This window comes from Aedes aegypti, chromosome 3, assembly GCF_002204515.2.
Source record: "Aedes aegypti strain LVP_AGWG chromosome 3, AaegL5.0 Primary Assembly, whole genome shotgun sequence".
NCBI classification, from domain to species: Eukaryota; Metazoa; Arthropoda; class Insecta; order Diptera; family Culicidae; genus Aedes; species Aedes aegypti.
Genome location: NC_035109.1, coordinates 142,159,812 through 142,184,760, shown reverse-complemented (window position 1 = coordinate 142,184,760; position 24,949 = coordinate 142,159,812). Strand labels below are relative to the sequence as shown.

The following is a 24,949-nucleotide window of genomic DNA, read 5'->3' as shown; positions in this document are numbered from 1 at the left end:
GGTAAGTCTAGGAAAATTGATGTGTTCTGCAAATTTGTGTGACTTCTGAAATTGAACAGCTTTGTGAAACAGACCGACAACTCACAACTTACCGTTTTCGAATTAAATAAAAAAATCTCTCGGTTACTTACTTTTGTCTTTGAACAACCCTCTGAAACTCTATGGAAAATGACTGAAATATAATAATTCTTTTACAGGCAAAACTTGAAGTTATTTGTAGTTCGTCATTTAAATTTCAGCCAATTCGGACTACCCGAAGCTGAGATACAGCACCTCAAACTTGAGCGTTTTGTATGGAAAAACAGCATTTGGTTACTAACTTATGTCACTGACTGTAAGCATTAGTTGTAGGAATACCACATATTTTTCAACATTTCTTTATTCATTACTACAAACACATTCCAAGGAGAAAAACTCTGTTGTTAAAACCTTAATAAGGCAAGAACAAATATAACATTTTACTATTGTCATCATCCCCCCTGCGAATTTGAGAAAAAATTGGAAGGCGAAGGGGAATTAAATGTCCTCATTTTCAGGATTGGTTTTCTTTATTTTTTGTGTTGAAACTTTTGTGGTTCTTCCATAATGATATTATATGAGATAACAGGTGTTATTTTATAATAAGTTTGAAATCTCTTAAGAATGTTGGTCGATACTAATTGTGGTGTTTTCATTGAGTATTTTTCTTTTAGAATAATAATAATTACGTCATCTTTACTGCAATAATGTATTCTTTCAAAATAGAATATTTTGGAGATTTTCGTGGATAAAGGAAGCGTTATTAAACTTTACTATAAATGTTCAATGAGTATCTTTCCAAATCAATCCAGCAGCTAGTTAATTTACCTCTATTTGAGTGGCTTTTAGCCATTGGTGAGTTCGCCTTCAATAAGTTCAGTAACTACGAACCAACATTTGAATATATGTTTTCTTGTAGATTCTACTATCTCTGGATGTATAAGTATTATCGCCAAAAAGCTGTGTATCAAGATGTATGTAAACTAGAATAATATTTATTAAAAAAAAAGTTCCATAAGTATAAAACTGTAAGTGAAATTCAGTGACCCCAAGCAGTTAAATCACCCACAATTTATGAATCAGCTGATTTCAAAAGACACAATTATTATCAAACTTAGCACAAAACACCACAGAATTTTTTTTACTGATAAGAAACTATGTGTAAAAATAATTCTGTGATGTTTTGTGACAAGTTTGATAATAATATTGTCTTTTGAAATCTGCTGATTCATAAATTGTGGGTGATGCAACTGCGTGGGGTCACTGTAATTGAACATAAATTTACTCTTAAGGTTAGCCAAAATCTATTAAGGTGAAGATGAATCTAAGCCAAACTTTAAATTTTCAAGAGCACAAACCTGGAGAACCAAACATCCGTTTAATTTGAAAACTTAATCGATTGGTCACTAGCTGGTGACCAATCGATTAACTTTTCAACTTAAACGGGTGTTCGGTTCTCCAGATTTGGGCTCTTGAAAATTCAAGGTTTAGCTTCGATTTATCTTCACCTTAAGGACTGTTCATTTTATAAAGTGGACACCTTGAGCATGCTGTATCTTTTTAATTATTCAATGAAATTACAATCGGTTTTCTGCACATCGTTCAACGAATGGTGTACAATGTTTTTTTTAATGAAAAATCTCTAAATTAATTAAATTTCACACGAATATCGATTTTTGAAGAAATTGGTTGAAAAAATCGACAATCTATATTATTTATTTTGTAAAAAGGCTTGTTCTTTTAGAACTTCATCAATCAGAAGCCTGCTGCATAATATCAAGTTATTTTTGGAGCAACAATTTTACAGATATCACAAAACCACTTTCCATCGATTTTTTAAGAGAAAAATATTTTATATTTAAAGGGAACTGATATGAGTAATTTTCCTTGGTTTAAAGTACGTTCTAACAGAAGTGCTAATATAGTATTACAGTCATCTCTCCCTTACTCGATATTCTGTATCTCGATATTTCCCCTAACTCGATGGAATGCGCGGTCCCTTCAATTTAGCATGCTTTGATACCTCTGTAAGTCGATACCGCTCTAACTCGATGTTCCCTAACTCGATGCTATCTGTTCCAGTTTCCCAAGTGAATTTACCTCTCTAACTCAATATTTTCATGAAAAGTTCCAAATGTCCTCCAAATGTTAAAAAAAATCAATAATTTGAATATTATGACTAAATTGATAGTAAAATTGAGGTTTACTGCCTATTTCTGGGGGATAAAATTTTTAATTTTTGCCGACCGGTAAAAAAGTTTCACATAGGTAAATGTGGAAAAATTGTATCATATTTTACATTTAAATTACTATTTTGAATGTGTTTTGTCAAAATAATTAGATGTTTAAAATTTAAAAAATATGTGTTCTGTATCTCGATTCCTCCCTAACTCGATGGTCCCTTCAATATCGAGTAAGGGAGAGTTAACTGTAATAAGAAATATACATAACTTTCGCCTTTATAGAGTTACTTAAAAGGTCGCCAATAACATTTCAAACACAATAGAAAAACAAATATTTTATTTTTAGAAGATCACTCAAAACACAATGACAATCATTAAAATTGGCAACACTGCTTTAATAAAACCGATTTTATTTTCCAAATACTATTTTCATAATATGGTATTCTGATATTACAAATTGAATTATTTGAAGAAATACGTTTACAATTTGCTGTAGATCGATAAATATGCGTATATGATTTTGAAAGTACAGTCACCCCACGCAGTTGAATCACCCACAATTTATGAATCAGCTGATTTAAAAGTACAATATTATTATCAAACTTAGCACAAAACACCATAGAATCATTTTTACTGATAAGCAACACATAGTGTTCAGCCATTTCAAGGCTTTTTATCTCAGTAACACAGCTCTTGATCGTGGTATGAACCAACAATACTACTAAATTCTTTTTGTAGCTAATTGGGCTGCATTTTTGGCCAACTTTGTAAGCCGTATGTCTATTGACGCCTAGCTAGAAATGACGTTTTAAAGTTTGTTTCAAAGATTTTTTGTGAGAGAGTGAGTCCCAGACAACATTTATATATCCAATAAACATAGCTATGAGAGATAAATGCGTATTTATACGGATTTGGCTGAGATTTTTGAGTAAAATACTTGATTAATAAATTGTGGGAAATATACACACCAGTCACAATTTATGAGTCAGCATTCAAACTACTAGTACTTAGTATGCAAATTAGTAGGCAAATAAGCACCTCGTTTTACTTTAATAAAGACTGCGTTGCCGGAAAACTAAGAATGATTTTTAGTTTCAAAGAATTTCCAATGTAAAGTTTTGTTACGGGAGAGCAAAAGTGGTTTGGGACCGTTCATAAACTAAGCAAAATTATTTTATTTTGTGGTAAAGGAATCTGAACATACCGTAATCCGGGGTAACATTGATAGGAACGACTCCTCTCATGAAAGGTTCGATTCAACATTTATTAACAAATATTCTATTTTCAAAACATGAATGGTGCTACGTTCTTTTAAATTCATAGGGTAATAACAATTAAGGTTTTTGTGAAAATTGAGGGTTATTCACACGAAAAAACTTTAACTTTTCGAAACAATGATTTCTATCAAATTCTATGCTACCAAAGATTCGTGTCTCACATGAGATCTGCAAACAACGCGGTCAAAGAAATTACGGTTTTTACTAAAAACAGCATCGCCGTAGTCAAAACTCTCATAAGTATGTTCAACTATGCTAAATTAATGAATTAATAATGAATGAATTATTATGCTGAATTTCCTTAGGAAATTGCCTTCCTTTAGGTGTATTTCACATCTCAAGGAGTTTTTAATTTAAAAATTACTAAAAAATTAAAGACTTGTAAGAGTTTGGAAGTTCATATTCGGCTCTACGGGCCATGATTTCAGTAAGAAACAACATTTTGAATATTATCGATCATTATTTAGATGGGTGATTACCCCATATCAGCAAAAACAAAAAAACGTGCTTTAAATGTTTCAAAGAACAAAATACAGTATACTTCTACGAATAATTGGTACCGTTAAGTCACCAGTCACCGTGCGGCCTCCATTCACCGTGCACATATACAAATTCATTCAGAATATTCATACAATTTTCACATATTATTCTTTTGTCAGCAAAATAAGATAAAACTGATGAAATGAAGTAGTTTTTGTCACAAAGCATTTTGAAAAACCTTGTTTATGTAGTCAAAATTATGTGAATTCTGTTTGATAATGAGATTTTTCAGCACTCTTAGTAGAAACGCCAAAAAAATCACATTTTTCAATTTAACGATATAGTATTAAATTTTTCTAAATTTCAACAAGTTTTCACTGCAGATACTATTAGTAAGATGTATTTCGTCGTATGAGCAATGAGATTTTATGCAAATTAAAATTTTTTATTGTGTCTCAGTCGAAACCAAAATGCACGGTGAATGGACCCTTTTCAATACATATGGTTCCTATTACCGTGCATTAGTGTGAAAGGCATGAAATTTTCCGGTAATATTAGATTTATTGTTATGTCGTGATTAAACTACTTCATATTTAGTTTTTGAGTGGACATGGAATGGCTTGGACAATACAGTCAAACCTCTTATAACGATTTGAATGAAAAAATAATTATTTGGCCAATTTTAAAACTTTTTAAGGTTTTTATTGTAAATGAAGATTTGAATGCTCTTAAAAATAAGTGCGCACACAACTAGCAACATAGTTGCTCCATCAACAACGTTTTTTCAAGATGGGAAATAAAATCATCACAAAAACTATATGCACGGTGAATGGTGCACTAGTGTGCACGGTAAATGGTGACATAGAACGGTACGAGGCGACCCTAACATGAAATTTTCAAACATAATTTTTGAGTAAGTTTTTGTTTTGCATCACTAGTTTTAGATTTTTCCCTGAAATATGATACAATTTCACGCTACGTAGTGATATTCTAGTACGCTTCAAATTTTTTGGAAAAGTTATATAATTTTTTGAAGTGAAAACTTTTCTTAAATGCACGGTGAATGGTAGCTTGACGGTACCAGTACTTGTTTTAAAAATATAAAGTTTAATATATCTGCATTTTCAAATGAAATATTTAAGAATTATTCAAAAAACTGATCAATGTTTCCCTGGATTACAGTGCTAATGAATTTCCATGATTTTGGAAATAAACAAATTCATATATCAGTATCAATTGTTTGTCAGTTTTTATGATAACTTATATTGCACGTTGTTTCTTTAAATTAACTCGCAGGTTGAACTGTTGTCTCTTCTATCAGATACATGGAGAATTAAAAGGTATTCACACTTTTGAAAATCAAAAAATTAGAGTTCATGGAGTATCGTTTTTTTCACGTGCGTAATGTGCCACCATATCATTGCCATATAACATAAGAATCCTCAGTGAAGGCAGTCGAAGAATGAAGCATTTACGAGTTCTGTCATCTAGATCTAATGATTGTCTAATTACACTACCTGCCATCATCCTCCAAATAAACATGCGTCAGAATAAATCCACAAATTCAATATTCACAAGGCCCGCTCAGTAGCAAAACAAAAATTCAAGCAATGTCATGCAGATTCTTGAAATACTTGCTTCCGGTTCACCCCCGGATGTAATTAATGTTGTCCAAAGAGGTGTTCTTGTAAACATATGAACTACATATTGCATTTGCAACATAATTGAAGGTAAACAACTGATTCATAAATCGTGTTCATATTGATTCATATTTGTGGACAACTTTTTAGCCGATTCATAAATTGTAATTTCAGACTATGTTCAAATAAATGAAAATTTCAAATGTTTTCAACAATTTTAATGAAAACATTGTGCATTAGGGTGCGGCTTATTTTTCAAAAGTTCTGAAAACCAAAAATTCTTGTGCTCTACTGAATTTAAATCACATTAAAAGAGAAACCTCAAAATCTGAGCCAAAAATATTAACATTTAGAGGTGGCGCAAGCGTCTTGAAGGTGAATTTTCAAGTTATAAAAAATGACCTTCAGTGAAGCACACATAACTTTGTTATTTTTCAACCGATTTCAAAACTTTTAGCATCAATACCTTCAAAATTAAATTAGTAAAAACTTTGTTGAACACCAAATTTGTCTAAAATTAAAACAAGTTTAAGTTAAAAGTAATTTATTCCAAATTTTTCCTCATTTTACTAAAAATTTCAACTTTGTTTGACCATAACTTCATGATTACTCAACCGATTCCAAATCTTTTTACACGCTTTTGAAGCTAATTTGATTGTTTTCAAACCTTTTATATATATCACGTTTCACTAAAAATGTCTTGACCAAGTTATTCAGCAAAAACGGCACATAAACATTATTTTTTAACGAAAAATGCCAGTTTTGTCAAATATTTGGCAGTTAAATATGGTCTCTTAAGCTGAAACTGATTTTTCTCATTTGTTAAAACTTTGGGAAGGACTTTGCAATAATTTTTAAATAATTTTGAAACAAAATTATGTTTGCATATGTTAAAATATATATGCACTATTCAACTCGTAATTAAAGCAAGATGCTTTACATATTTAAGTTTTATAGAAAAAATGCTATTTTCGGCAAAAAAACTTAAATAATCCGAAGAAATGTGATTTTTTCATTGAAAAATCATGTTTTTGGGTAGTTTTTGTTGAATACCTAAGCCAAAATATTTTTTAGAAAAAAATGTTGTATGTACAGTTTGAAAACAAATAAACTCGCTTCAAAAGTATGTTAAAAGATTTAAAATCGATTGAGTTGTAATGAAATTATGGTCAAACAAAAATGATTTTTTTAGAAAAATGAGGAAAAATTTGGATAAAAGTATTTTTAACTAAGACAAGTTTTAATTTTAGGCAAATTCGATGTTCTACAAAATTTTTATAAATTTAATTTGAAAGAAAATGGTGCTTAAAGTTTTGAAATCGATTGAAAAATATCAAAGTTATGTTTACTTAACTGCAGGTCATTCTTTATAACTTGAAAATTCACCTTCAACACGCTTGCGCTACCTCTAAATGTTAATATTTTTGGCGCAAATTTTGAGGTTTCTCTTTTAATGTGATTTGAATTCAGTAGAGCACACGAATTTTTGGTTTTGAGAACTTTTGAAAAATAAGCCGCACCCTATTGTGCATGAACTGCAAGTATATATCCTACTTTACCATTCGGCCTTGATTTCATCAAAAAATATTGTTTATTTTGCTCTCTATAATTTTTCAAATTTAAGCAGAGCCTTAAATGATTCATAACTGTGGGACCAGTGTATGAGACTTTTCAGTAAAACGATTATGAAGAATAAAATTTATACTTAAGACTGTGGTTAAACCTCACGATTTAACTCTGGCTTATACAAATATAGTTTTTTTTAGTAATCTAAACGAGTTTTGAACACGCTTTTTACTTTTCTATTTTGCTGAAAGTGAAAGGATGGTGTATTGCCCGTAAATGGATAAACCACTAATGTGACCTTATGTCAGAGAATGGTGGAATATTATTGTTTTTTTTTTAAAGCTGTACCTTTAGTTTAATTGGTCGGCGTTAAGTCAGAGTGAACCAAGTGACACTTTTCATATTTTGAGAAAAATGGGTTCAAAGTTTAACGCTCTGTAATTTTTGAACTCGTTTAAATTTTGGATCAATATTTCTGCACATCTTTGTGTTACTTTCAAACAATATAATGTGAAGTGATAATCTAGAAAAATCATAATCCAAACCTTTGATAGAACGATTTTCTGATGGACTATGTGACTTGGTACATTCTGACTGAACTAAAGACCACCGTACAGTGAATTGGTTCACTCTGACTGAACAATTTCTAGGAAAATAACAACCATTCATGGCTTGCATGGTCAAACTGGGTGCATATCTCTAAGATAAGCAGGTTATGAAGACCCTTCGACACCAGTATCGTAAATTGTTCAATAATCCATATCTTAAATACCGAAATCAATGGCATTAAGATAGCTTGAAAATTAAGGTTTTGCAGGGTCAGGGCCTGAAATATTCAAATATGTATTCATTCAGAATGGATCAAGTGAAAATCTTGAGTACCGAACAAAATATACTGGTCCAATAAGCGGGTTCTAGCACATTCCTAACATAGACCATAGAACTACCATAAACTTCTATCGGACTCTGAAATTGACTCAAAAATGCAACAATCAATTAAGTTTATTGCTTTTCAACACTTGGTCCACTCTGTTTGCACAGAAATTGTTGCCATTTCTGACCACCCATCCAAATATGGTAAATGGTCAAAAATCTAAATCTAATGCATCGAATTAAGTAATATTCATAAATTGCTATTGATGGATAAAAAGAATAATCATTCGATGTCGAAAAATCTGCCAAATTTCTTGAAATATTTTTCATTTCCTCGCATTCCTCAGCGCGTTGATCATTTTTGCTGATATGGTGATATTGGTCCACTCTGACTGCACACTTTTATCGATTTTTATTGGTCATCTTAAGTAAATTTGTTACATATCTTTCGCAATTTACAGCATTCATCAAATCTGATCAAAGTGAAACGGAGGTAAGGTAATTGTACATCTAATGATAGAATAATCCAATCTAATCTCTGACTTAATGCCGACCAATTGTAAAGGATACCAACATACAATTTGTTCATAAAAATGAGGATTTTTGTTTGCGAAAAATAATATTTTAGTTTAAAGAACAGCTTTTCATAGAAATTTTTGGAAAAACTATTTAATTCTTCAACCAAACGCATTGTGTAAGATCTTATATTTTTATAACATTGTAGAATAATAGTTGAACGATGTACAGAAAACCAATTACGATTTTATCAATAAATATAAAAGATACAGCATAAACAAAGTGTCCACTTTATAAAATGAACAGTCTTGACACTAACATTTTATGCATACTTATATCACAATTTGTAAAGTTTGTTTAGAAAATGGAACGAGCAGGCGTAAAAGGAAAATATATTTCGCATTACAGATTTACTTAAGCTTCATTGAAATCTAGTGGAAAAGTTTTCACAAACTCTAAGATGTATTCAATTTAACCAAATGTAAACAATTTGCATTAGATTTCAACCTGCATCTAAGTGAAAAATTCTCGGTGTGCTGAAAATTTTCGAAACTTGCTTTTCTTGATTTTATTAACTTAATATTCTGAAAAGTTGTGAGCTGTAGCTGAAAATATGAGTGTTTTGTATTACAAAATGAATGCATGTGCAAAATTTATATCGCCAAAGCGGTTGAAATTTTTTTATGGATCTGAAGATAAAAATGATTTGATTATGGATCAAAACATTTTTGTTTGACTTGTCCATGTAACAACACATAATTTTTTAGCATATGAGAATAGGAAAATGATAAATTAACCACCCTTCTCTCGACACATATTGATGCAAGGTGACAAAAGAAGAATTAAAGATTTTTCCGGCCAATTATTGCACATTCAAAAATAATCAAACATTCTTCATTCCTTAAACTAAAAAAAAAGAAGTTCCATGTTGTTCACTACAAAATAAAAATGACAAATACGAAAAAAAACAACCAAAATTAAATATTTTGATTTTTTTTTTCAAAATTGTCCCTATTTTCAAGACAAGTCTTTCCTTAATCTGAAAATTAAAAAAAAATATCTAGAGAATGAGGAACATTGTATATTACATAGTGTTTCGTCTGTCATGGTTAAAAATTAAGCATGAAATTTACCGACTTTCGCTTTTTCTGGAATTAACATCTAACTTTGTATGCCTAGAGGTTTATATGTAAAAAAAAAGTAGGTTACAATCATATCGTAATCTCCTATACATAGGGAGTTTAAAATGTTAGCACTTTCGGCCTCCAGATAGAGTTTTACACATTTTCGCCCCCCTTGACCTGAAAATTGGCCCCTGAGGAGCGATTTGGCCCACTTTGAAAATCACTGGTCTTAGATATACTCTCTCGATCTCACAAACTCCTTCAAGTGAAGATATTCTGGTTTTCAAAGATATCAGAGCAATCACCCGAAGTTTTTCAATTCAAACCGAATCAAACAACTTTTGTCAATGATGTTTTGATTTCAACGATTAACAATATCCTAAAACTCTTTCTAATTAGATTAATTCCATTAATTAATAAGGTTTATACCTAATCATAAACAAACTAAATGCGATCATATTTCAAGTTCAACAACTGTTTGAGATTGTTCAAAAAATGTTTTGAGTGCATGCCATTGGATCTACAGTCGGTATTAGTGATTGTAAGCTACCATCTTAGGAAGCACCTGCTCTTTAGTATTTTTTTAAGAGCCAGTTCGCGAGAGCCGCAACCCCCTTTCCAAGGGAAGTTGTATTGATGTTCTCCGATCAGGCTGAAATTTTCAGGGATTGTTCTACTATATAAAAGATGATGTTTTGCAAAATTTTAGATTTTCATATTAGGGGGAAATGAGACAAAATGGCCCCTAATGATTTCATGTCACTGAACATGCAAAATCACAAAAACTGATATAACTATAGTAAAAGTGCACGGATTATGTTGAAATTTGGCATGAATACTCTACGTTATATAAACTTTGAGATTGGCATGGTATATGGATTTTGAAAGTACTTCAAATCGAAAAAAATGAGTTTGTCATAAAAAATTAGTGATTTTCAAATCGATTTTTTTCTTACCAACCGAACTAGGTCATAAAACTAAATATGAAGTTTTGTAGGGCAACTCATGGGCTTTCATTTGAGGTGTAATCCAAATATGCCGTTTCAAAAATTTTCGAAAAAAATATTTTTTTCGGGGTAGTGTTTGAACTTGAGCCATTTTGCGAGTACCGCAACCGCCTTGTCTAGAGAGGTTGTATTGATGTTCTCCGATCGAGCTGAAATTTACAAGAGTTGTTTTCCTATATAAAAGTAGATATTTCGCAAAATTTTAGAATTTTATATTAGGGGAAAGTGGTACACAATTACCACTAATGATTTAATATATAAAAAATACAAAATAATTAAACTGCTATAATAGCGATAGTAAAAATGCACGATTTTGTGTGAAATTTGACATGTTTACTTAACGTTATATGAACTTTTAAATGTTTCAAATCGAGAAAAACCTGTTATTTTGTAAAATTAGTTTTTTTTTCATATCGACTTATTTTTGGTCAACCGAACTAGGTTAAAGTTTTGTAGGGCAACTCAAGGGCTTTCATTCGCGGTGTACCGTGGTGAATCAAAATCCAGGCGGTATGAGCAGCGTATGGAAGCCTCTTGTCGGTAGTTGTAATACTGATTATATCATACCGTGTTGCCGCTGCCATATCTGAAAGAAATGTCACTTTCTTGCAAAAGTGATGATGTGGATAACAATAAGTCATTGCACCAATGTTTTCGTTAGCAGCCTCGGCGGTTCAGTAGTAAGCGTTGTTTCTTCTCACGCTGTTTGGATGGGAATCAACTACCGCATTAATTTGGATAATATTTGATGGGTTTGAATGGGAGGGTCACATGTTTGTGTGTATGATGGTATGTTTGCTAGAGATCAATTTGTAAATAATTGAGTTTAGCTTAGTTTAGACAGACTGCACATATGGCTGCTATGAGACACTGTACTGTTTATATCTTGAATGGAATTTTGACTTTTACTAGCCTTGATGTTTGCAAATTTCTCGAAAGAGTGAAAGAGAGACAAAGATTGTTAAAAATTGCATTTTTCCACGGAAAATTGTGTGTTTTTACAAAAAAAAAAAAAAAAAATATATTTTTCAGTACAATCCGTTTAAACGTTACAGTAGTTCTTGTGATTTTGTGTGTTTTCCGACACAAAAATATTGGGGGTCATTTTGACCCACTTTTCCCTTATAAAATGTGTAGTTCTGCCAAATGGGTTTCTTTTTTAATAGTAATGAACACATATTGTGTAAGCAATGTTTGTGATTAAGTTGTTTGGACAGACATGTTAGTGGTTTAAACTGCAATCATCACTGATTGGTTCAATGAACGACGCACAGTATTGTTCTTATTACATATTACTCATGTGTTGATGATGTTCAAAGTATTATTCCAGTTTTATTTGAAAATTGTGTACTTACGGCATCGAAACATACAATTCCAATACAATGTCCAGATTCAAAAACATTGGGCTCCAATTCCGGACAGCCTCTTTTTACTATTTTAAACTATATTTACAGCATATTTAGCATTTTATTGGTAAATATTATCAGTGTGTCCGGATATTGGTACCGTCCGAATTTTGATTCACTACGGTACACCGCGAATGAAAGCTCCTGAGTTTCCCTACAAAACTTCTTATTTAGTTTTTGACCTAGTTCGGTTGACAAAAATCTAAGTCGATTTGAAAATAAACTAATTTTATGAAAAATAAATAAATAAATAAAATAAAACATGAATTTGAAACATTTATCTAATCCAAATACCATGTTCGTTTTGAAGTTCATATAACGTTAAGTAAACATGCCAAATTTCATACAAATGCGTGCATTTTTACTATCGCTATTATAGCACATTAATTGATTTTGCATTTTTTATACATTAAATCATTAGTGGTTATTTTGTACCACTTCTCCCTAATATAAAAATCTGAAATTTTGCGGAATATATTCTTTTATATAAGAAAACAACTCTTGTAAATTTCAGCTCAATCGGAGAACATCAATACAACCTCTCTAGACAAGGCGGTTGCGGTACTCGCAAAATGGCTCAAATTCAAACACTCCCCAAAAAATAATTTTTTTTCGAAAATTTTTGAAACGGCATATTTGGATTACACCTCAAATGAAAGCCCATGAGTTGCCCTACAAAACGTCATATTTAGTTTTTTGACCTAGTTCGGTTGGTAAGAAAAAAATCGATTTGAAAATCACTAATTTTTTTTATGAAAAACTTGTTTTTATCGATTTGAAGTACTTTCAAAATTCATATACCATGCTTAACTCAAAGTTTATATAACGTAGAGAAATCAAGCCAAATTTCAACGTAATCCTTGCAGTTTTTCTATAGTTATATCAGTTTTTGTGATTTTGCATGTTCAGTGACATGAAATCATTGGGGGTCATTTTGTCCCACTTCCCCCTAATATGAAAATCTAAAATTTTGCATAACATCATCTTTTATATAGTAGAACAATCCCTGAAAATTTCAGCCTGATCGAAGAACATCAATACAAGAAGGGGTTGCGGCTCTCGCGAACTCGTTCTTAAACTTTACCCGAATAAAATCAACGACAACCCTGGATTAGAGTGACAGCTAAAAAAACTGTAACTTGTACCGCTTTGATTCATATTACGTTAAGTACCCGTAATATGAATCAAAACTGTTACGGTTTATGACATCTGTCACTGTCACTCTAGTCCAGGGTACTCATTGGGTTTAATCGGTTGAAAAGAAACTTATCAATAAGCATATAAAATAAATCATTCTATATGATTCCTTGGTGTTATCGAGCGTTGAAAGTGGCTAGCTTTAGAATGGTGGGTGTAGATTTTGATTCCGCATCATAAATAATTTTAAATAAATAGCAATTGGTAGACTTTTCATGATTCTTACTCCGGACACTTTCTTACTTTCAAATTTCGGACACCTCATGAAAATTATAATAAGAAAAGTCGAATCAACAATTAAAATCACCTAACCATTTGAAAACTGTCTAAGCTAGATGAGCATTTAAAATTTTTAAAGATATCTATGTAAAATGCTTAATAATACGAGCTTTGAAAGTGGGAACTTTTGATCGCCAAATATTGAAACATTTTGTGTGAAATGCTTTCCATGCAAAGTCGAGTGTCCGGAAATTGAAGCTGTTCGGAATTTGAATCAGAACTGAACACCATTGAATTGAAGCTTAACATTATTGAATATAGTTTTGTTTAGTACGATTAGTAGTAGCAATAGGTGACATTGCGTGCCAAACCAAAAATTCGTGCATATTAAAGTGATCAATCCAGATCACACAACGACACATTAGATTTGGAAGGACTACCTAAAAGGGATATTAAACGTAAGTGACAAATAATAAGATTATAGACTAATAAGACTCAATGCTAGTTATATTGTTTCAAAACGGATTGAGGCTACTTATAATTTATATATCATTTTTAAATCTCCCAATACAGAGCCGCATTTGTTCTGGAGGTTATTTTCACGAGAGAATTCCTCGCGTGGTCCGATAGTCAAGCAACAATTATCTTTTTGAAATTAGTAAATAAGTTTTTTACTCAAGCAGTCTCTAACATATAAAAACTATCTAATTCTAAAATCAATAGCTGTCCAGGGTTGTTCATAAGTACCGTTGATTATTCAAACAGGCTTACCTAAAGGAGTCTCGACAAAAAATTTTCTAGTGCTCAATCAGGAATTCCTGCAGAGATTCTACAGGCGATACCACTAGAATATACTCAAAAGTGACTCCCAGGAATTTCAACAGGAATTCTGCTATGTTTTCTCAAAGATTCTCATCAGAAATTATTGCAAAAATTCCGTCAGAAATTCCTCCTTAGATTCCACAAATTTTTTATCCAAGGATTGCACAAGAAATTTCGTCAAAATTTCCAACAGTCATGCCGTCAGATATTTAACCAGGAATATGGTCAACGACTGCAGAATTTCCACATCGAATCATCCCAGAAATTCTACTAGGAATGCTTCCAAGGATTCCATCAGAAATTCCTAAAAGGATGCACTAAGAATTCCTCCAACAATTCCATCTGAAATTCATGCAATGATTCTCCTGAATGAAGGTTCCATCATGAAAGCTTTCAGGGATCCCACCAGAAATTCCTTCAAAGATTTTACCAGAACCAGTTCTTCCACAAAGGATTCTTACAGGGATTCCAACAAAAATTAATCCATGGATCTCAACAGAAATTTCTCAGAGGATTTCATCATGAGCTATCCTAGAAAATTTTACAGGAATCCTCCAGGTATTTCACAAGGAATTTCTCCTGGCAGTTTCCACGGATTTCTCCAAGTATTCTTCCAGAGCTTTCTCCAAGCTCTTAGAGATACTTCCAGGGAATTAAAAAAAACTCTCCATGGACTTCACCATTTCATTTTATTACAAATCGCTAAGGTGCACAATTTTAAATATTCTGGACACAACTGTTTGTAGGTTGAATCATTGATCAATTTTCTAATATTCTTTTAAATATTTTCTTTCAAAATTAGTTTGAAAATCTTTTTTTTTTTCTCAATACATCATTGGACCGACTTGCGATTCACTGCGCAGTACTTGCAATGTTCTGTTTTCGAAGCTTGACTGATTCAGAAATGGTTATTGGGGCAATACAAAATATAATATAGCTGCTGTTTATGATCAAAAGCTGCTACACTAGAGCAACGAGCAACATCAATAAGTTTTGTGACCGTTAATGTTATTACATAATTAGTTTTCCCAGCATGTACACACTTACCATTATATCCGACAAAGCCTCTGGCAACGTCCAACTCGGACTTCGGTCCAATCAACGTTCCAATGACAAAGTCCGCGATGGCAATCAGCAGAATGAACAGCAAAACGACCTGTGCTTTGGCTTCCCACTCCATGCCAATCACGACGATTCCGAGCAGGATCACAATCGTTATCAAACCAATAATGCGAATGTCCTGCACTCCGCCATCAATTATCTCCAGCCCAAAGCTTTTCAGCATATCGGTCATCGATTCACAGAATCCGACCACATACATGGCACAGGCAACCGCGTTGGCAAGTGAGAAGATCAATCCAATCGAACCGCCGAATTCCGGTCCCAGTGAGCGCGAAATCATGTAATATGTCCCGCCACCTTTTATCACTCCATTGGTACTGATGGCCGACATCGAAAGTGCCGTAATTGTCGTCACCACGGTGGTAACCGATATAAGAACCACCCCCTGAATGACACCTGCCTGGCCCACGACCCAACTCAGCCGCAGGAACAGCATCACGCCCCAAATGTTCAACAGGCAGCGCATCAGGACGCCCTTGATCCAGCCGAACTTCAGCACTCCTTCCGTCTCGCCCAGCTCCACGTTGGCCACCGTCCCCCGGCGCATCGTTTCCTGCAAGGAACAAGGATTTAAATGTTAAATATAAATTTGTTCTGAAAATATTAATATTTTTGTGCATAAATGCGCAAGCAATGTATTCTGTACAGCTGCACACTACACATATAATTATGTTTGTGATAATTAAAAGAATTAATTCTTCTTTTTTCGGCAAACAAACTGCTCGTTTTGCCAGACTAGTATTATCTTAAACATTAAGGGATTTCATCAGACATAAATAAAATTTTGAAAATGATTCTGAAGCTCCCTCCTTGGCATAGTACTAATAAGTTATTCAGAGTTATTTAGAAATAAATCATTGCAATCTTCTATTGCCACGATAAATGCGTCATATATTTAGGTTAAGTAAGGTTAAGTAAATTGAAAGCATCTTTTCTCTAATGAGCAGATGAAATCAACTCTTCTGTAGAAATTCTGAACTGCTGCGACAAATGAAATGTAATATGTTGTTAACAAAATGTTAATAAAAGCTTAATTTAGTTTCACCAAAAAAGGATGATAGTGTTGTCTTACATAAAACATGTACATAGATATAAGAAATGAATGTAATGTAACAATTCTAATAAGGGCTATTAGCCCTTTAGATTTTGTTTTTACATTGTTGAAGTTAATTGCTAACCTTAACTCTGCATACCATTACTTATCGAGAAAACAAATATAATTTATTTAGAATTTTGATTAAGTTATTGCATACCACTTTTCAGCACAGAAACATGGTGCCAGCGAAGATTTCAACTTCGAAAGAAAAGCATTTGATAAATAAGGCAAGAATTTATCTAGCTTAAAACTGGTATTCACATTGAATGGAATCACCGTTCCGTAGCATTGCCGTCGTCGCTTCTATGGCCAGCTCCCGAGAATGGCAACTTTCGTAACGTTACACCGCATTATCATCATTTTCATTCAAACTTAAACGTACGACGACGTAGATACAGATAGATGGGTTCATAGTTAGCGTTGAGTTCCGCATTTGAGGTATGCTCCCTTCGGATGTATGATACCCAGCTGAGAATGGATTATGACAGCTCGGTTTGCACTATGTAGGTGTAGCGGTTTCTGACATTTGATCAGTCGGAAGCAAACTTTGCGAGATTTGTGCGAGTCTAGTGGATGTGCTAAACTGATTAATGGCGTCAGTTCACCTCAAAATTTCTCTAAGTGTTGGAGGAACTGTTTGTCTGAACGTGAATACCCTAGCTCTCATTGAGTCTCTAACAAAAGGTTCTGCGTTCGGAGACACCAAAACACTTCACTCCGTGCCATTTATACGTGGTAACCGAGAAGAAAATTCCCACAGAGATTCTAAAATAACCTCGCGGCTTCGGCCATCCCGAAACACTCTCCACAAGCCAAAAAAGAAGGTAGAGAGAAAAATGTCCGGTGCAGAAAAACACTTCAACATTATGCAGCACTCCACTGCTATAAAACATCCACAAGCATTGTTGTCACTTCACAATATAACCCTCTCACATTTGCCAGGTGGCATAGCACCACCAGCCGATTCGCGGCATTCAAAATCAAAACTTCTCATAAATTGACACTTTTCATCAAAAAACCGAACCGAGACAAAAACGTGGCAGCAAATTCAGAACACATCCACCCGCGCGCACAGCCTGCTGCGTTTATTTTTTTTTTCACCTTCCAAGTGGTCTCGGACATAGGAGAAAATTAAAATTTGCATCAGCCTAATTTTTGATTCGTGTTAAGGACATATAGGAAGGAATCCCTGTCATGGCAGTGAAAATGGCTTCCTCACATATACAAACACATTTCTGGAAGTCCACATTATTTCTCAAAATATTTCACTTACCTACACTAAGTTCACTCCCAAATTACCAACGAGACATCAGAACACTATTACCTTACGATTTCCATAGTTTTAACACTAGTAGCTGGTGGAAATTTCATGAACCGTGCTAATTTTCAACACGGACGTTTAACTTTGCTACAATTGTTTACACTTATCCGCCTGCGAACGAAGAACACTTTTCGCCTAATTTTAGCACTTTAACTAAACATAGAACCTCCTACACAGTTTACTTTCACCACTTGTTAAAGAACAATTACTGGTGGATTTCTGATGAAAACAACTTAAAATTTCACCAAACCGTGCTAAAAACAATCACTTGATCACAGCAATTCGCTTTTTTTATTTTTCTAATTTTACGCCGGCTGCTCGCTTGCAGGGCTGTCAGATACGTTGATGGTTACGTACGACATCAAGCAATCTTATTTAGTCGAAGGGGAAAAGACTCAAATTGAAGTAGCGATTACTGGCAACAACGTCTTATCAATTATAATTACACTATTACCATCAAATAGGGGAATATTTTTTGTGTACCATTACTTTTATACAGTTATTAGTGGATTCAAAGGAGTTTCACCTTAACACTGGGAATGTCAGTGGTTTCCTCAGTTATATTCTTCTAAGGGGTCGTCCATAAACCACGTGGCCATTAATGGGGGGAGGAAGGGAGTCTGGCTAATGACCATGGTTCATACGAGTTTTAAAATTTTTGAATGGGCAAATGACCACGAGCGGGGATAAATTATTAAATTTTCTAGCCTTTAAAGGCCTTGTGTCAATATAGTCGCCTCTTCACATCTTGATATCATAGGGACCAACGAGAGAGGGAGAGATCGAGACAAAGAACATTAATTTAATGAACACTAGACTAAATTCGAGTTTCCAAATTGTTATGAATCGGTTAAGAGGAAAATAACCATCATCGTTTTCCAAATTTTTAAAACCAGATTTTTTGCTCAAAATTAAAGCAATGTTCAAGTAAATCTATCATTACATGGAACTTACTATATGTAATGCAATGATAGAATTTCATGGGATTTTTTAAAAACTTGAACAAAAGAACTGGTTTTTCATTCTTGATGATTGCTGATGATTGAATGATGGAGTCTTGAGCCTTAAATCTGGTCTAGTTACTTTTGATAATGTTCATATCGACATATAGAGAGAAAATTGGGAACAAAAAATCAACACATCGAGATATGGAGATATTGAGATATGGAGGATATCGAGATGTGGAGAGAGAAATCGTATGCAGAATGGAGTGACCGAAGCAAGCATCGACATAGGGAGAGATATCGAGATATAGAACATCGAGATGTGGAGAGTCGACTGCAGTTTGTCAATCTTTCGGATAGATTCATATTCATTGGGACTGCATCCAGAATATCACAGTTCTTATAGTTGTCTCAGCATTTTGCCAAATTTTATGACCTTTTATGGATCATGAGTTAAAATTCTAAAAAATAATCTGCCTTCTGGGTAATTCATGAAAATAGGGTGTTCATATAAAAAATGTTGGAAATGTTCTTATAACTCGGCTTTGTTTATTAGAATTATGGAGGCATCAGCATTCCACTACAATAGTAAGTGGAAGAATTCATTCACAATAAAAGCAGAACTCATCGTGGACCTTCGGAGTCGATTTTCTAGATTGTCAATTCTCCAAGTGTTCTACCAGCAGTTGAATGTTTCAATGCAGATCTACTTTCGACCTACTGCAGCAATAGCGGCAATGATTTCTTTGAAAAATACTGCACCTAAAGATTATTCTCAAAGTCACTCTCATTGTTAAAGAATCAGAAAATATATATAAGGAACAACACAGGAGAAGAGCGGTTGAATGGCATCACGCTAGTTTCATGTGATATTTATTATTCCACTAGTGGTCCCGGCAAACTTCGTCTTGCCATCAAGTAGGCTGTTGAAAAACGCTTTTGATCGTCCCATATAAAATGACGCACTCGTTTTTTCAACTTTCCCGGTAAATATCCTGGGATTTTTATACACACAAACACGTCGGAACCCTTGACGAACAACACTGAGAAAGAATCATTCAAATCCGTTGACCCGTTCGTAAGCCATTTCGTGACATACAAACACCATTCCATTTTTATTTATATAGATTTTACTATGCAATGATACATGATACATCACAAAATATCTTCCCAAATTAGTTTTCAAATGTACAAAACCCCCCCTAGAACCAAATCCTGGTTGCGCTACTGTGTACCTCAATTGAAATAATTTCAATTCCTAATCTTTCGCAAATAAGTTTAAGATAAGGACGAAACAAAGCCACAAATGATAAAGTACCTTTCCCAAGTAACAATTTTAGTTTTACAAATTTCTTCTAGGGTGCTATAAATTAACGCTCATAAAACCACGGTTAAGGCACTGTTGCCTTCATCGCATCCTACAAAACCTCTTGTAGATTAAAACGTGACTAGTTGGCCCGCTCTGAAAGAGGCTATGAAGTGTAGTGTGTATTTCTAGTTAATTAGCATTTGCTAAAAAAAAAACCGCCAGGTGAAGAATAAAACATATTCAACATTTCTTGGTATGTTTGGGCAATGATTGTGCTTCAAATTATATTTAGCCAGTTTAATCATCATACCATAGCATCTTATGAGTGAATTCATGGCGATAATTTGATTTGAAAATAGTGAAATTGTGGCAACCGGAGTGAAATTAATATGGTGGAACCATAATTGATAGATTGCCATCGACAAATGTTGTTTTGTCATCATAACTAATAATAACTAAGCAGCATTCAGCAAAGTTTGACAGTTTAACGTATACTGCTACAACTTTGATCAGATCGGGGTGATAGCAGTGCATGATAAAAGCCCTCTCAACAAGCTACAAACCTGGGGAACACTATTGCTATCGGAAGTTCGGGGATTTTTTTTATCGTGCCAGTACCGTCAAACGGGGTAACTTGCAACAGTTTTTAACTTCAAGGCTATATGGATGAAACATTTGAGGATTCAGATGAGATAAAAACCATCTAGTATCCTAATCGCCACGTGAAGAATACCACGCGGTATTAATTTTATCAGTATTTAGTTTTCTGTGATCAGGAGAGACGAAAAATATACATTTTTCATGCTACCCCTGATGTGGGGTAACATGCAACACACAGTGCTACCTGAGGTACACTATTGAAAACTTGAGTTATATCGTGTTATTATGATCATTTAATAATTGTCTGCAGTAAAAGTATGACAATAATTAGAAATAGGTACTGTACTCTTAGAAAACTAATTATCATTGATTGAATTATGAGTATTTAACCAATTTGATTGAAAACTTCATTTGTATTGCACACGAGGAAATTCTAGCATATCATAAGTCTTGACAGTAATTGGAAAGCCATTAAAATGATTTTATGTAACTTTTCTACAAATACAATTGTACTTTAGGTAATGCTTCACATAACTTATTGTTAACACAAATTCAAATCAAAGCGACGTATCACATATCGGTATGTATGTTTTAAAATGGTATTTGTTGTAGTTCTGAAACATTTTTTTATCATATTTTATGCAGAAAGTTCCTAATGGCAGATCTGCAAGTTAGTTTTCACACAGATTTTATTTTATTTTTTTTTCATTAATTTCATGAAGAAAATAAATGTAAATCTAATAATAATGCGATCCATGTAAATTTTTCAATATTTAGTACCAAACGTGTATTGAATAAATTGCGGTATAAAAATTTTAATGTTACTGAACAAATTTATGTTCAATTTTGTCTTTTCATGTGTTTTTGATGATAAACGGCAAGAAATATCAAACAATTGAGATCAAAATAGCTGTTGCAGTTACCCCACAAGGGTAGTCAAAAACGTTTTTGAATTTTTATAGTGTTTAACAGTCAAAATATCAAAACTTTTATATTGTCAATTAGTACACTACCAAAAACTGTAACTGATGGAAAATGCCTCGAATGACAAATTTCTACCGTTTCTGTGGTACGTGGAACGTTTTTCAGCATAAATTACATGCAATCCAACGTTTAATATGATTTTCATCTCCGGCAACCCAAGAAAAAAAGAAACAATACCCAAACCCTCGCCAAAATCTTCTGTTGTTTACCTGGGGTCAATAAATGGCGGAATAAATTATAAAAAATTAACTCAATGCTGAACGAAACGACAATTCGGTTACATGTCGAAGTGTTGCAAGTTTCACCCCTGTTGCAAGTTACCCCGTTTGACGGTAATGTAAAACAACTACTCCTAACGGAAAACAAGCGAGAAAAATGGATTTTATCATCGCTCTCTCTTTGGGGCTCTCGTTCGCTGCTTTTATTTATCAGACTTGTTACAACTTGCGATACATGGACGAACGTGGACCGCAACAGATGGAATGTTTTTCTTCGCTTGCTTTGATCGGGCTTCAAAATCAAATGAGAGCGAATTCTGCAATGCCTGCTGAAGACACATTAGTAACTATTATAAATGAAGGATTATTTTCGGATTATTGATTTATTTTTAAGCAACTAAAGAAAATTTTAACCTTTCGGTTGTCGCGCGAATTTTTGTAAGGCGAGTAGTCGCGCGTTGTACGTTGTACAACTCGCTTGGTTTTGCGAATATCCCAGGTGCCTAACTACTTAGAAAGATGGCGTCTTCGGCAAAGTTGTTCAGTGGCTTAAGGTGAAACATCTCGGAATCCAAAGATGGTCGTTACAATGGCCGCCTTGTGCCCCTAGTCACGTTTTCAAAGGCACAAAACTGGAGAAATAGTTGACAAACGTTTCTGATCTTCTTATTTTAAGCTTTCTGCTAGTGCACAAAGCCAAAATAATAAATTCACTGTTGTTTGTTGCTTTCTTCGTGAGATTTGTGCCTTTGAAGTTTCAGTGCAATCTTAGATGTTGATTCCAAACTGTTTCACCTTAAGGACTATCATTGATCGAGTTAGTTGATTCTCAATGTTGCCAACAGGTGACGCTAGTGAGCATGAAACATTTGTTTGGTAGATCTCAAGAGCTTGACCAATCAGAAATATGGCATCTCCGGCAAAGTTATTCGGTAGCTCAAATCCTTTCTTTGTTTAATCCTTGAAGTTCGAGATTGTCTAAAATAATGATGGTCCTTGAGCTACGCATCAACTTTGTCGAAGATACCATCTTTCTAAAAAGTCAGGATCCTGAAGTATCAGAAAAACAAAAGTTTCATGCTCACTAGCGCAGCCTGGTGGCAAAATTTTGAATCAATAGCTCGAACAATGATTATCCTTAACTTACTGAACAACTTTGCCCAAGATGCCATCTTTCTAAATGGCAAGGATCCTGAAATATCTGCAGAACAAAAGTAAAAGCTCCATGCCCACTATTGCCACCTAGCGGTCAAATTCCGAAATAAATGAAGTACCATCAGATAGCGCTCTATCTCCAAAACAACTTTACAGAAGACCCCATGTTTCGACATTATCTGGATTTTGAGATATACCAATTTAAAATTTTGGTCTATTCATTATTATGCGACTTTTCTGTACATTTGTTGATTTTACCGCATTATAAAGATCCATTCTGTAAACAAAAACTGTTTCTGAGGGTTAATCTCAGATTCGTTCTTGAGAAGATTCTTGAGGAATACATTTTGGTTTGGTGTCGATAGATATCTTTGTTACACAATCATAGCATATAAATCACAACTGTTGTACAAAGTACAACAGCGCGACAGCCCGAAGGTGAAATCTAATATGTTTCAGAACTTGATCCTTCTGTAAGAAGTTTTGAAACTCTGATTCAAAACTTCAAGCCAAATAAGTTAATGAAAAATTCAATCGCTGATAGTAAGAGAAAAAAATCATAAAATATTTCCAAACAGGGCTAACCAATGAGAAAAGTTTCTGAGAAGTATAGTGTAGAAAAATAGACTACTTCTAAATTAAATTAAAAAAATTGATCAATAAATAAAATGATGTTTGAAAGTTATTTTTCCAAAATTACAAATGCTTAATGGCAATATCATCAGCCATAACAACTTTCTACAACTTATTTTTGGTAGTTTTTAGATTTAGAGCTTGAAGATGTTCGTTCAACATTATTTTCCCAGCGACCATCTCAAATTCCCGGTTTTTCCTGTCTTTTTCCCGATAAATTCAAATTCCCGTATTTCTCTCGCTTTTCCCGTTTTTCCCGGTTCGATGGCCACCCTGCGAATTGAATCTTGAGAAAATAATGCTGAAAGGATTCTTGATAGTATCCTGTGTAAATGCGGAGAATTCTGACAAGAGTCCTAAGAGGATTCTGAAAAGATTTCTTAGAGGATTCCGAGAAGAATCCTGACAGGATTTTGGGAAAATTCTTGAAAGGAATGTGGGGAAAACACTTATACGATCCTGAGAAGAATCTTGAAAGGGTTTTGGGAAAATAATTTTGAGAGGACTCTGAGAAGAATCTCGAAAGGAATCTGAGATGAACCCTCAGAAAACATTGAAAAGAATTCTGAGAAGAATCCTAAGAGGATTCTGCGATTCTGAAAAGATTCTAAGAAGAATCCTGATAAATTCTGAAAAGGGCTCTGGAAGAATCCTTAGAGGATTTGGAGAAGAATAATTCTGAGATTTCTGAAAGGATTCTTAGATGGGTTTGAGAAGAACCATTAAAGTATTCTGAGACAAATCATGATAGGATTCTGAGAAGCATCATGTGAGAACTCTGCAAGGAATGAGAGGATTAGAAGATTTTAAGAAAAATCATGTGACGATTCTGAAAACAATCCTGAGAGTATTCTAAGAATAACTTCGAAAGAAGTCTGAGAACAACCCTGAGAGAATTCAGAAAACAAAACTAAGAGGATTTTGAGAAGGATCTTGAGAGGATTCTTGCAAAGATACTGTGAGAGTTCTGAGAAGCATCCTGAGACGATTCTGAGAAAGATCTTGGAAGGATTCTAAGAAAGAGGATGGGAGGATTCTGAGAAGAATACTGAGAGGATTTTGGGAACAATCCTGTGAGAATTCCGAGGAGAATCTTGAGAGGATTCTGAGACGTATCCTGAGAAGACCTGAATTCTGAGAGAATTCTGAAAAGGTTCCTGAGAGGATTCGAAAAAGAATCCTGAGAGAAATCTAAGAGGATTCTGAGAAAATTCTGAGGAAAATCTTGAGAGGATTCTG

The 24,949-nt window shown here is 33.7% G+C and overlaps 1 protein-coding gene across 5 annotated transcripts in view; it reads right to left on the bottom strand.

Annotated features, from left to right (window-relative positions):
- LOC5567586 (solute carrier family 12 member 1) overlaps positions 1-24,949 on the bottom strand; it is a 226,306-nt gene that overhangs the window by 20,374 nt on the left and 180,983 nt on the right. For all 5 annotated transcript variants that reach the window (XM_021853732.1, XM_021853730.1, XM_021853734.1 and 2 more), the window contains one exon: positions 15,376-16,003. In XM_021853732.1, coding sequence (XP_021709424.1) covers positions 15,376-16,003 — 628 coding nt within the window. The remainder of the gene's footprint in view (positions 1-15,375; positions 16,004-24,949) is intronic.